The sequence below is a fragment of the Hemiscyllium ocellatum genome, chromosome 20, assembly GCF_020745735.1.
Source record: "Hemiscyllium ocellatum isolate sHemOce1 chromosome 20, sHemOce1.pat.X.cur, whole genome shotgun sequence".
In the NCBI taxonomy this organism is placed as follows: Eukaryota; Metazoa; Chordata; class Chondrichthyes; order Orectolobiformes; family Hemiscylliidae; genus Hemiscyllium; species Hemiscyllium ocellatum.
Window position 1 is genome coordinate 22,899,729 of NC_083420.1, and position 14,738 is coordinate 22,914,466.

Consider the following 14,738-nt stretch of genomic DNA (forward strand, 5'->3'; position numbering starts at 1 on the left):
CTTCCAAATAAACCTGTTGGAATATCACCTGGTGTTGTGTGATTTTTAACTTTGGATAGCCGGGGACTTTCTTCACTGAAGCATATGAGATTGAGGGGTGACTCTATAGAGGTTTATAAAATCATGAGGAATATAGAGAAAGTGAATGGCAGGTGTCTTTTTCCTGGACTGGGGGATTTCAAACTTGCAGACACATTTTTAAGGTGAGAGGAGAAAGATTTCAAAAAAGACATAAGGGGCTACCTTTTTATATAGGCAGTGGTTCGTGTGTGGAATGAACTTTCAGACGAATTGGTGGATCTGGGCACAGTTACAACATTTAAAAGACAGTTGGTTAAGTTCATGAATAAGAAGTGTTTGGAGGGGATATGGGACAAATGCGGGCAGGTGATGCTAGTTTAGTTTATTGTTGGCATGAAGTGGTTGGACTGAAGGGTCTATTTCCATGCTGAATGTCTCTATGAGTCTATAGCAATTGTGATTTTCCAAAACTTAAATAGTTATCAAATGCTTTCATTACAACATCATATGTAGCTGCTTCTGCATCAATCCCTTGCCAGATGAGGAAATCATGTGAAAAATCTTCCATTGCGTATAAGAGAGTACTGACTTGTTTCTTACCAGGCTTTGTAGCTAGTCCCCATGTGATATGATACCAAATATTACCTTTCATTTCAATATATAAATATTAGGTATACAGGTTAGAACTTCACTTCTGCAATAATCTGCTAGCAAAAGCCCATGGTGTATTCTCCATGGCAATATCTCTGCCAATCAGAGTTCAGTTAGTAACCAAATTCTCCTTTCATGCAGTACAAATGTTGATTTTCCCTTTTAATTTGTGTTCTTGTGAAATGTCCTGATGAGCATTAGCTGAAGATCTTCAACAAATGTGTCATTTTTCAGCAACACTCAAATTCAATATTTCTAAATGACTATTTCTATCTGATTACCTTGACTGTCCATTATTCTAAATTTAGGTAACAGTCATTGATTACAACACAATAGGAAGCCATTCAGCATTTTCAAAGAGCTACGCAATTAGAGCTTCTCCCCACACTCTCACCTCAAGCCTCATACAAAGCCTTTACTGGGAAGTATTCAATTTCCTTCTGAAAATTTCTAATTTGGTCCCATTATCTTTCTGGATAGATGTGTTCCAAATCATATAAACTTTCCATATAAAAATGATTCCATTCATCCTCCCTTGTCTCTTTCGGCAATTAATTTAAATTTGTGTCCTTTTGTTACCTACCCTCTTATCAACCAAAATATTTTCTTCGTATGTACTCTATCAACACTCCCTCGTAAATTTTGAACATGAGTTTTCATGCAAGTCTAACGAGCCATGCCATCTTTCTTAAAGAGTAATTGATTTGCTGAAGACGCTATTTTCTTGCTACATCACATTAGTATCAACATGCAGAACAACTGAGTGAAAGGAGATGGATTTGTATTCCAAAGAAGATTTAATTACCATTAAGGATCCTATCCATGTCAGCCAGACTCAGGGCATAATGATGAAGTTTGCAATCTTTCAGAAAGCGCCAGAACTGGAGTTTGCTCATTAAGAAAGTATTATCCAGTGTTTGCTGATGTCCCAGGCTACTGTAGAAAATGTATATTTTCCTCAGTTCTGATAAATATCGAAGAGTAGTGTACTCTAGCTGCACAAATAAAATCAAAATTTAAAGTCACATATTATTTCATTCTAATAAGTAACTTTATTAAATGTATTTGATTAGAGATCCTTGAAAGATGGTGGGATAGAATTGGACTAGGAATGAGAGCAGGGCTAATGCATGGAATGAGAAGGTCTAAGGAATACATGGCTGCATAGTGGGAACTGGGCTAGAAACACAGGAATTATTGCTTAGCAACTGATTGAGTGAAGAACTGTCACAAGGTTAAGATCAATCGAGTGTGTCGGGGTACGATGGAAAATATCTGCTAACTTACATTAATATCAAACCAGATAAATAATTCTAATACTGTGACTGATTACGAAGCATCCAAATTAATAATTTATAGAGCTATCTGCATTATGTGAATAATCCCAATAAATTCTGCATATAAACACTCAATGTATAGATTATTCTTAATTAACAAATGGGTTGCTATGATCCCAATATGATACACAGTTACATCATTACCCAGTGGTAAATAAAAATTAAATATTGTATATGCAAATTGACAGGAGAGAATGTGGAGATAACACAGCAGAATTATCCTAAGGCTGGAGTGAGAAACAATGTGCAGTGCCTGAGTAGACGAAGTGGTCAGGATCAGAAACAACAGGTGAGAGGTTTTGAATCTAAAAGAGCAGAAAAGGTTGTTGACGCTACATAAGAAGAGAAAAGCAGGGCAAACAGACTGCAGGCATGTGGGATTTGGCATATTACAAGAAAATGGCATTAGAACCAGTGTCCCAAGACTACATCGTAGGAGACTGGTGACCTGAGACCTGGTAGTGCCACAAATCATTGGTTTAAGGGTTACTTGACATCCTTTATGGTACTGAAACAATGGCACTGCCTTTCAAAATCTGCTTTAATTAATTTTACCTGCATTCGCTCATTTTGTACATCTTCGCTTGGAATCATCGCCAAAAGTGAAGCAATATCAAGTTCCACGTTGCGTTCCAGAACTGATTTAATGACACCCTTTGAAATACTTCCCTTGATATTATCTATCGTAGAAAATAATATTGAACTTTTATTCCTTTTTACTGATGTTGAAATAATTTATTAACTGTAGTTATAGATGTGCAAATGTTAAGAACTTTTAAATATTGTAGTAGCTTCCAATGTTTACAGCATTGTTATAATGCATTACTTCCATTAATTCCAAGGGCTAAACCTGGTGGTATAGGTACCTTCCATTATGTTTTAGCCCTCTTGAAGCTAGTTGGGGATATACCACAATTCACATATTGAGTCCAATTTCTGTGTGAGGGGAGTGGCTTTGAATAGGTAAAAATTAGGCTCATTATATTAAACTACTAAAGAGTCATTGAAAACAGGTCCTTCGGCCCAACTCATCCATGTTGACCAAATATCCTAACCTAATCTAGTCCCATTTGCCAGCACCCGGTCCATATTCCTCAAACCCCTTCCTTTTCATATATCCATCCAGCTGCCTTTCAAATGTTGTAATTGTACCAGCCTTCACCACTTCATCTGGCAGCACATTCCATACTCGCACCACCCTCTGCCTGAAAAAATTGTCCCTTAGGTTCTTTTTAAATTTTTCCCCTCTCAACCTAAACCTATGTTCTCTACTCCAGGGAATTCCCCCATTCCAGGGCAAAGACCTTGTCTATTTACCTTATCCACGCCCTTCATGATTTTAGAAACCTCTATAATGTCATCCCTCAGTTTCTGACGCTCCAGACAAAACAGCCACAACCTATTCGGCCTCTCCCTATAGCTGAAATCTCCAAGATTTTTCCTTAAAGATAGATCCACAAACATTTTGCAAATATATTTTCTGTTTATTTTTGTTTTGGTGTTTTTTTTCCATCAAGTGTTACAATTTTCCTGCTGTTACCGGCCCAAGCCACTTTGCTTCCTGACAATAGCCCTCCCCACCTCATCACCTCACAGCTTCCTAGCTGTGCAGGATTGGGGAGGGTTTACACCACTCTGGTGCTGTAAACCAACCCCAACCTCCAGAACATGCATTTCCAAGCTTGGAATGTGCTCCACTGGTTTCTCAGCACGAAACAAGTAAACTGGTAGGCATGGCATTTATTATGGCATAAGTCATTTGTGTTATTTAAGTATTGCAGTAATTGTGCTATCATTATTATGGGGCAAGTTTAGAACAAAATGTAATTTCTTTTCAAAATGCTCACCAACAATATGTTGGGGGGGTCGAGAAGAAGGTACAGATTGTGCCTATATTATGCTTTGGAAACTGAGCACTTCCACAAGTGGCAGATTGATATTTCTGCAAAGCTTCTTACCAGTTTCAAGCAACAATTTGGTTTGCATTGTACCAAGGTCCGGTGTCTTCATTCCAGTTATTGAAAGTTCAGGAAACTCTACCATATGATCTTCCAAAAACTTTCCTTCAAAAGTACGGCCATTCTTCAACATGAATGTTCCCTAATAGTACAAAAGGTAGAAAACCTGATTTAAAATGGTGAAATTAGTTTGAAAATACCTTCTGCTAAACTGAATATCAATTATCTAGCACACCACATCAATCTGGAGAAAATAATGGTGCATTTTCCCAGACTTACTGCCATATTTTAAACTTTCAGCAAATGCAAGAGAGACAGCAATTTATGTTTAAATTTTATATTAGATGATCAGTATAATTTTCAAGAGAGCAGAACTGTTATCTAGATACAGAATATATTATTTAGATAGAGTTTTTTTTTCACCAAATGGCTAAACCATCATTTGGCTGGATAGATACTGTCCTCTACAGCTGAGAGCACGGGTCCAAATGCTGTGTTGCATGCCTGTTGCCAAGGTTAAGGACATCTCCTCAAGTCTGGAGAGGGATTTTGAAAAGGATCAGCTGTCCTAATCAATGTTTGTATTAGCAACATTAATAGGACTAGAACGGAGATTGTGTTGAAATATTTTGGACATTTGGGAGCTAAGCTGAAAAGCAGAACCTCTGAGATAATAATCACAGTGTTACCACAGGCAAACTGGCATAGGGTAAATAAAATCAAGGAATTAAATGCACAGCTTAAAAACCGAATAAGTTTCAGTTCATGAGGCAGTGGCACCAGTACTTGGATTGAAGGGAGTTCTGGTTGATCAGCTTCACTTGAACTGTGCTCAGATCAGTGCCCTGGTGAGTTGAGTAACTATTACTACATTGAGGATTTTAAACTAATTAGCATTTGGAAGGGTTTGGGAGAGGGATATGTAGGTTTATGAAGCAAAAGAATATGGTGGCATTGCAAGGCATTGACTTTGATAATGATATCCAGAATGGAACAGAAAGCAACAGACAGTACAAATATAAAAAAGCTACAATAGCCGAAGGTTGAAGGGGGAATGGTAAATTGGCAAAACTTTAGCAATTACACAAATACAGTTGCAAGGAGATCAAAGCTACGAAGTAAACATTCAGGGTTCTGTGCCATTTCAAAAGGACCAGAAGAAAGGGAAGGATGTTCAGGTAGATTTGTTCATTTGAGATGGATTAAGTATGATAGTAAAAAATGGTCAGGATTGGATGACATGGAATCTGTATGGGCTAGGTAGGATAAAACAAAGTCAGAAGTCACACAACACCAGATTATAGTCCAACAGGTTTATTTGAAATCATAAACTTTTGGAGCACTGCTTCTTCGTCAGGTGAAGTCCACTTCACTATAATCTAGTGTAGTGTGACTTCTGACTTTGTCTACCCCAGTCCAACACTGGCACCTCCACATCTAGGACATAACAAGGGAAGAAGATAGTAATAGTCTTTAGATCCTTTAAGGGTAGCTGTTCTGTAAGAAAGAAAACAAATCAAGAGATAATTAGGGTATATAAACAAGGCAGTACATTAATCATGGGTGAGTTTAATAATCATATTGATTAGGAAAATCAAATCAGTAAATGCAACTAAGAGAAAAAATTCATACAGTATATTTAGAACTGGGAATAGTTTCCGAGAATAGTATATTGCAGATCCAATCAGAAATCAGGCTATTTTGGATCTGGTAATGTATGTAATGAGGTGGATTTTTATAAGTGATCTCAGAATAAAAGATCCCCTAGGCAACAGTGACCGTAACGTGGTAGAATTTAGTATTCAGTTTGAAAATGAGAAACTTGGTTTGTAAGATACTTTGCTCAGTTTAAATAAGGCTAATTACATTGGGATGAGGGCAGAGCAGGCTGGAATGGACCAGAAAAGGAGTTTAGCAGCAAAGTTGGTTGAGGAACAAAGATTATGATTCATAGCAAAGAATGTCTAAGTTAAGAAAAAGAAGCCTGACAAATTTAGTAGTAGTAGTAGTAGTAGTAGTAGTAGCAGTAGTAGCAGCTTTTTATTTGTCATTTCTACCATGTACAACTGGTCCGGAAAAAAAAACGAGACAGCATTCTTCCAGGACTGAGGGTGTTACATGGACAGCACAAACTACACAGTTGGAATATAGTTCTTTGAGGATTTAATAAGCAAAGGAAACCAGTAGATGAAATATATTTGGATTTCGATAAGGTGTTTGATAAAGTACCCACATGAGACTCCTTAAAGAGAGCCGATTGGTAGTATATAGGTACGAATAGAGAATTGTCTAACTAACAGGCAGAGATTTGGGATGAAGAGGGCATCTTTTATGATTCCATTAGTGGAGTGCCACAAGAACCAGTGCTGGGATCACAATTACATATGTTATATGTTAATGCTGTAGCTAACAGAAATGAATATACCATAGCCAAGTTTGCAGATCACACAAAAATAAGTGGGAAGGCAAGTTGTGAGGATGACACAGACCACAAAAGGATATAAAACAGGTTAGGTGAGTGGGCAATAAACTTGGCAGATGAAATCTAATTTGTCAAAAGGTGATGGTATCCACTTTATCATGAAGAATTGAAGAACTGGATACTATTTAAATAACGAAAACTGGGCTCTGAAAAGGCTGCAGCACAGAAGAATTTGGAAGTGCTAATGTATGAGCTGCAAAACCTAGCATACAAGTTTAGCAGGTAATAGGGAAGGCAAGTATCTGTTGGCCTTTATTTGAAAGGAAAGGTAATATAAAAACAGGGAAGCTATGCTGCAACTAAACAAGACACAGTCAGACTACATCTGGAATACTCTGAACAGTTGTGGTCCCTTTATCTAAGGAAAAATATACTGGAATTGGACATAGGCCAGAGAAGATTCATTAGGTTCTTTTTGTGTATGGAGGGATTTTCTTATGAGGAGGGGTTGAGTATGTTGGTTATAAACATTGGAGTTCAGAAGAAAGAGAAGCGACGTTATTGAAACCTGTAAGATTCTTAGGGGAATTGAAAAGATAGAAGCGAGAGGTTGTTTACCTTTGCGGTAGGGCATAATCTCAGAATAACGTTTGCCTTTTTAATTTATAGATAAGGAATAATTTTTTGTGAGCCAATAAAACATTTCATTAATTTAGCCCTGAAGTGAATCTGCAGAATTATATTCTGCCTAGGGCTATCAAGACTGAGTTGTTAAATATATTAAAGCCATGGATGGACAGATATTTAATCAGTTAGGGATTCAAGGGTTTTAGGTATAATGTAGGAAACTGGAGTTGAAGAGTATCAGACCAATCATGCTCTTATTGATTAGCAGAGCTAATGGCCCAAATGAACTACTTCTGGATGTTGCCTGGTATGGAAATTTCAGGTATGAAGAGAGGCTGGAAAAGCTCTGGTTATCTGGTTCTGCATCATGAGACAGGAATAATTAATGACCTCATAGTTAACAATCCTCTTGGAAGGAGCAATCACAGTATGGTTGAATTTAGAATACAAATAGAGAGTGTGAAGATAAAATCCAATACCTTCCTTAAACAAGGAAGACTACAATAGGACTGGCTTGGCAAAAGTAGACCGGAAACAAAGACTTTATGTTGGGGCAGTTGACGAGCATTGGAGGACTTTCAAAGTAATTTTTCAAAGTACTCAGCAAAGGTATATTCCAGTGAAAAGGAAGGACTGTAAGAAAAGGGGTAAACTGCCATTGGTGTCTAAGGAAATAAAGGAGGCTTTCAAATTGAAAGAGAAGGCATACAAAGTGGCCAAGATCAGCAGGAAACTAGAAGATTGGGAAAGCTTTAAAGGTCAACAGAAAGCCATAAAAAGAGCTACAAAGAAAAGTAAGATAGAACATGAGAAAAAACTAGCACCAGAATACAAAGACAGACAGCAAAAGTTTCTATAAATATATAAAATGTGGCTGAAGTAAATGTTGATCCTTTAGAGGATGAGAAGGGGCATTTAGACTTGGGATATGATTAAATAACTGAGGCATTGAATAGGTATCTTGTGTTGGTGTTCACAGTGGAAGACATGAATAACATACCAGTAATTGACAAAGAGGTGAAGGTAGTTGAGGACCTGGGAACAATCATTATTAAGGAAGAGGTAGTGTTGAGCAAACTAATGGAGCTAAGGATAGACACGTCTCCTGGCCCTGATGGGTATCAAAAGAGATGACAGGAGAAATAGCAAGTACACTTCTGGTAATTTTCCAAAATTCACTGGACTCTGGAGCAGTTCCAGCAGATTGGAAATTAGCAAATGTAATGTTTGAAAAAGGGTTGTAGACAAACGATGGGGAATTATAGACCAGTTGTCTTAACTTTTATAGTAAAGAAGTTATAGAACATTGAACATAGAAAAATACAGCGCAATACAGGCCCTTCGGCCCTCGATGTTGCGCCGACCAAAGCCTAACTAACCTACACTAGCCCAATAACCTCCATATGCTTATCCAATGCCCGCTTAAATGACCATAAAGAGGGAGAGTCCACCACTGCTACTGGCAGGGCATTCCATGAACTCACAACACGCTGAGTAAAGAATCTACCCCTAACATCTGTCCTATACCTACCACCCCTTAATTTAAAGCTGTGTCCCCTAGTAACAGCTGACTCCATTAGCGGAAAAAAGTTCTCACTGTCAACCCTATCTAAACCCCTAATCATCTTGTACACCTCTATCAAATCTCCCCTAAACCTTCTTTTCTCCAATGAGAACAGCCCCAAGTGCCTCAGCCTTTCCTCATACGATCTTCCTACCATGCCAGGCAACATCCTGGTAAACTTCCTCTGCACTCGTTCCAATGCCTGCACGTCCTTCCTATAGTATGGCGACCAAAACTGCACACAATACTCCAGATGAGGCCGCACTCGAGTCTTATACAACTGCAACATGACCTCAGGACTGCGGAACTCAATTCCTCTACCAATAAAGCCCAGTACACCATATGCCTTCTTCACAGCACTATTTATCTGGGTGGCAACTTTCAGAGATCTGTGTACATGGACACCAAGATCCCTCTGCTCATCCACACTACCAAGTAGCCTGCCATTAGCCCAGTAATTCATCTTCTTGTTACTCCTACCAAAGTGAATGACTTCACACTTAGCTACATTGAACTCCATTTGCCACCTTTCTGCCCAGCTCTGCGACTTATCTATATCCCGCTGTAACCTGCCACATCCTTCTTCGCTGTCCACAACTCCACCGACTTTCGTGTCATCCGCAAACTTACTCACCCAGCTTTCAAGCCCCTCCTCTAGGTCGTTTATAAAAATGACAAACAGCAATGGTCCCAAAACAGATCCTTGTGGAACACCGCTGGTAACTGCACTCCAAAATGAACCTATACCTTCAACTACTACCCTCTGTCTCCTTCCAGCCAGCCAATTCCTAATCCAAACCTCTAATGCACCCTCAATGCCATACCTCCGTAGTTTTTGCATTAGCCTACCATGGGGTACCTTATCGAACGCTTTGCTAAAATCCATATACACCACATCTACTGCTTTACCCTCGTCCACTTCCTTGGTCACCTTCTCAAAGAACTCAATAAGGTTTGTGAGGCACGACCTGCCCTTCACAAAACCATGCTGACTATCCTTGATCACATTATTCCTATCCAGATGTTCATAAATCCTATCCCTTACAATTCTCTCTAAGACTTTGCCCACAACAGAAGTGAGACTCACTGGCCTATATTTACTCGGGCTATCCCTACTCCCCTTCTTGAACAAGGGGACCACATTCGCTATCCTCCAGTCTTCTGGCACTATTCCCGTAGACAATGACGACATAAAATTCAAGGCCAATGGCTCCGCTATCTCCTCCCTAGCTTCCCAGAGGATCCTAGGATAAATGCCATCAGGCCCAGGGGACTTATCTATTTTCACCCTTTCCAGTATTCCCTGGACCTCTTCCCTACATACCTCAAGGTCATCCATTCTAATCACTTGTGACTCAATATTCACATCAGCAACAGTGTCCTGTTCCTGAGTGAATACTGACAAAAAGTATTGATTTAGTGTCTCTCCAATCTCCTCCACCTTCACGCACAACTTCCCACTACTATCCTTGACTGGACCGATACCTACCCTAGTCATCCTTTTATTCCTGACATACCTATAAAAAGCCTTTGGGTTTTCCCTAATCCTACCAACTAAGGACTTTTCATGTCCCCTTCTCGCTGCTCTTAGCTCTCTCTTTAGATCCTTCCTGGCTACCTTATAACTCTCAATCGCCCCAACTGAACCTTCGTACCTCATCTTTACATAGGCCGCTCTCTTCCCTTTCACAAGGGATTCCAATTCCTTATCAAACCACGGCTCCCTCACAAGACCCTTTACTCCCTGCCTGACCGGTACATACTTATCAAGGACACCCAATAGCTGTTCCTTGAACAATCTCCACATATCATTTGTGTTCTTCCCTTGAAGCCTATTTTTCCAATCCACGCATCCTAAGTCATGCCTCACCGCATCATAATTTCCCTGCCCCCAGCTATAACTCTTGCCCTGCAGTGCACACTTATCCCTCTCCATCACTAGAGTAAAAGTCACCGAGTTGTGGTCACTGTCCCCGAAGTGCTCACCTACCTCCAAGTCTAACACCTGGCCTGGTTCATTACCTAGAACCAAATCCAGTATAGCCTCACCTCTTGTTGGCCTGTCTACATATTGTGTCAGGAAACCCTCCTGCACACACTGCACAAACACCGACCCATCTAACGAACTCGAGCTATAGCTTTCCCAGTCAATATCTGGGAAGTTAAAGTCCCCCATAACAACCACCCTGCTACTTTCACTCTTCTCCTGAATCATCCTCGCAATACTTTCCTCTACTTCTCTCGGACTATTAGGAGGCCTGTAGAAAACCCCTAACAGGGTGACCTCACCTTTCCTATTTCTAACCTCAGCCCAAACTACCTCAGATGGCAAGTCTTCCTCCATCGTCCTTTCCACCACTGTAATACTATCCTTGACAAGCAATGCCACACCTCCCCCTCTTTTACCCCCATCTCTGACCCTGCTAAAACATTTAAACCCTGGAACCTGCAACAGCCATTCCTGTCCCTGTTCTACCCACGTCTCTGTAATGGCCACAACATCGAAGTCCCAGGTACCAACCCACGCTGCAAGTTCACCTACCTTATTTCTTATACTTCTGGCATTGAAGTATACACACTTCAAGCCACCTTTCTGTTTACAGGCACCCTCCTTCGAGATCGATGCCTTGTTCCTAACCTCCCTACACTCAAGGTCCTGTACCCTAAAGCTACAGTCCAGGTTCCCATGCCCCTGCAGAGTTAGTTTAAACCCTCCCAAAGAGCACTAGCAAACCTCCCCCCAAAGATACTGGTGCCCCTCAGGTTCAGGTGTAGACCATCCTGTTTATAGAGGTCCCACCTTCCCCAGAAAGAACCCCAGTTGTCCAGAAACCGGAATCCCTCCCTCCTGCACCATCCCTGTAGCCACGCATTTAACTGTTCTCTCTCCCTATTCCTCAACTCTCTATCACGTGGCACGGGTAACAAACCAGAGACAACAACTCTGTACGTTCTAGCTCTGAGCTTCCAACCTAGCTCCCTGAAAGCCTGCCTAACATCCTCACCCCTCTTCCTACCTATGTCGTTGGTTCCAACGTGGACCATGATCTGGGGCTGCTCCCCCTCCCCCTTAAGGACATGGAAAACACGATCAGAGACATCACGTACCCTTGCACCTGGGAGGCAACATACCAATCGTGAGTCTCTGTCGCCCCCGCAAAACCGCCTATCTGTGCCCCTCACTATTGAGTCCCCAATAACTATCGCTCTACCTTTCTCCACCCTTCCCTTCTGAGCAACGGGGCCAGGCTCCGTGCCAGAGGCCTGAACCTCGTTGCTTACCCCTGATAAGTCATCCCCCCCACAAGTATCCAAAACGGTATACTTGTTCTTGAGGGGAATGACCACAGGGGGTCCCTGCACTGGCTGCTTCCTCCCACTCCCCCTCACTGTCACCCATCTCTCTATAACTTTCGGAGTAACTACTTCCCTAAAGCTCTGATCTATGACCACCTCTGCCTCCCGAATGATCCGCAGTTCATCCAACTCCAGCTCCAGTTCCCTAACACGGTCTTGGAGGAGCTGGAGATGGGTGCACTTCTTGCAAGTTATTTGAGTCTATTATCAAGAAAGAAATAGCAAGGCATCTAGATAGAAACTGTACTATTGGGCAGATGCAGCATAGGTTCATGAATAGCAGGTCATGCTTAACTAACATTTTGGAATTCTATAAAGACATTACAAGAACGGTGGACAATGGGGACCCAATAGATGTAGTGTAACTAGATTTCCAAAAGGCCTTCAACAAGGTGCCACAGAAGAGGCTGCTGCATTAGATAAATTTGCATGACGTTACAGGTAAAGTATTAACACGGATAGAGGATTGGTTGACTAATAGGAAGCAGAGTGAGAACAAATGAGTGCTATTCTAGTTGGCAATTACTAACTAGTGGTGTGCCTCAGAGATCGGTGTAGGGACCGCAATTATTCACAATTCATACAGACAATTTGGAGTTGAGGACCACGTTTAGTGAGTCAAAGTTTGCAGATGACGGTAAGATGAGTGGCAAGTATGCAGAGGACTGTAAAACCTTGCAGAGGAACATAGATACTTTAAGTGAGTGGGCAAAATGATGGCTGATGGAATACAATGTTAATAAGTGTGAAGTCATCCAATTTGGTAGGAGTAACAGTAAAAAGGACTATTATTTGAATGGTAAAACGTTGCAGCATGCTGCTGTGCAGAGGGACCTAGGTGTCCTTGAGCATGAATCACAGAAGGTTGGTCTGCATGTACAACAGGTTGTTAGGAAGGCAAATGGAATTTTGTCCTTCATTGCTAATGGGATTGAGTATAAAAGCAGGGAGTTTTTGTTGCAGCTGTATAAGGTGCTAATGAGGCCATAGCTGGAGTACTGCATGCAGTTTTGGTCTCCTTACTTGAGAAAGGATGTACCTGTACTGACACTGGAGGAGGTACAGAGGAGGTCCAGTAGGGTTGATTCCAGAATTGAGGAGGTCAGCTTATGAGGAGAGACTGAGTAGACTGGGATTATATTTATTGGAATTTAGAAGAGTGAGGGGGGATCTTATGAAGGGAATGGATAAGATAGATATAGAGAGGATGTTTCCACTGGCAGTTGAAACTAGGACAAAAGGGCAGAGCCTCAAAATTAGGGAGAACAGATTTAGGACTGAATTGAAAAGGAACTTCTTCACCCAGAGGGTTGTGAATCTACGGTATTCCCTGCCCACTGAAGTAGTTGACGGATGTTTTAAAGCTAACATAAATATTTGTTTGCACAATGAAGGAATTAAGGGTTACGGTGAGAGGGCAGGTAAATGGAGCTGAGACCTTGAAAAAAATCAGTCACAATCTTACTGAATGGCAGAGAAGGCTCGAAGGGCCAGATAGTCAACACCTGCTGCTAGTTCTTATGTTCTTTATGTTAAGGGATATTGTGATTGAGGTGGATAGAAAACAACTGTCCCCATTAGTCGAAGGTTCAAGAACAAGGAGCACACTTTGAAGTTTAGAGGGAGGTTAAGGGACATTTTTTCACTCAGAGGGTGGTGAGTGTCTGGAATGCATTGCATGTGAGGATAGCTGAGGTGGGTAACTTCATAACCTTTAAAAAGTACTTAGATGAACACTTGTTCAAGGCAAGGGACCTAATATGGGAGAGTGGGGCTACTGTAGGCAAAAGTATAATTTTTGGGAGTACAGACCTAATTGACTAAAGTGCCTCATTTCTGTTCTGCATGTTTCTGTGATTCTGCTCCTATGTTATAGGTCATACACAATTTTCCACATTGTCAGGTAAATGTTGTAACTGTACTTGACCTGCTGGGTTATGGGCATAACTAGTTCTGGAGCACTTCAGAACTATTATCAGGAGTCAGGGCTCATATTTTTGCATATCCAGTCACTACTTGGCTGAAGATTGGCATCTTTACTTTTGAACACCTCAGGAGGAGACTGAGGTGGCATTTCAGCTGAAGATACTAACATATGCTTCAGCCTTGATTTTGCACTGATGATCTGAGCTTCCCTAACATTGAGGATGGACATATTCATGGAGTCTTTTCCTCCCATTAGAGTTTAATTGTTCATGGCTAGATGGGGTAGGACTGGACAAATTTAATGTTTTGGTTCTGGGATATGCTTGTTTGTTGTTTGACAAGTAAATGATTCTATCATGTAGTTACATCAGACTGACATTTTTAGGTATGCTTGCTGCTACTCCTGGCATGCTCTCCTGCACTTTTCTTTGAAACAGGGCAAAATTAATTAAGTGCTTTCTTAAGTCAAGAGGTAACATATTTCCCTGCAGAGAGAAAATCTGAATTTATACCCTATTTTCAGGGATTTGAGGACTTGAACACTGCTGTTATTTCAAGGAATTTGGGGTGAGATTTGTCTTTGAATGAAGAACTGAGAAAGTTTGCTTTTGCACATAATTATCAACCAATAACAAAATTCCATTTTGAGCAACCAAGTGTTTCACACTTTCTCTCAATTTTGATCCCAAGTCTCTAACTGCAGAACAAAATAGTGTGATGGTACTGTGCCTTTAATAGAGATGTGTTCTGTGCTGTTTCTCTTGCAGAGGGATGTTGCCACAGTGATGCTGAAATGTCTCCTTTAGACAGGCAATTGGTAAAGAGCTTTCAAGTTCTCCCTAGGTATTTTTTTTCAAAGGAGACAAAAGAATCAT

At 40.8% G+C, this 14,738-nt stretch overlaps 1 protein-coding gene across 1 annotated transcript in view; it reads right to left on the reverse strand.

Moving 5' to 3' along the window:
- The window catches only part of rsph10b (radial spoke head 10 homolog B), an 88,603-nt gene that overhangs the window by 43,248 nt on the left and 30,617 nt on the right, over positions 1-14,738 (reverse strand). The window contains exons 8-10 of the mRNA XM_060840965.1: positions 3,968-4,109; positions 2,565-2,689; positions 1,478-1,667 (exon numbers count right to left, since the gene is read on the reverse strand). Of these exons, the coding sequence (XP_060696948.1) occupies positions 1,478-1,667; positions 2,565-2,689; positions 3,968-4,109 (457 nt within the window). The remainder of the gene's footprint in view (positions 1-1,477; positions 1,668-2,564; positions 2,690-3,967; positions 4,110-14,738) is intronic.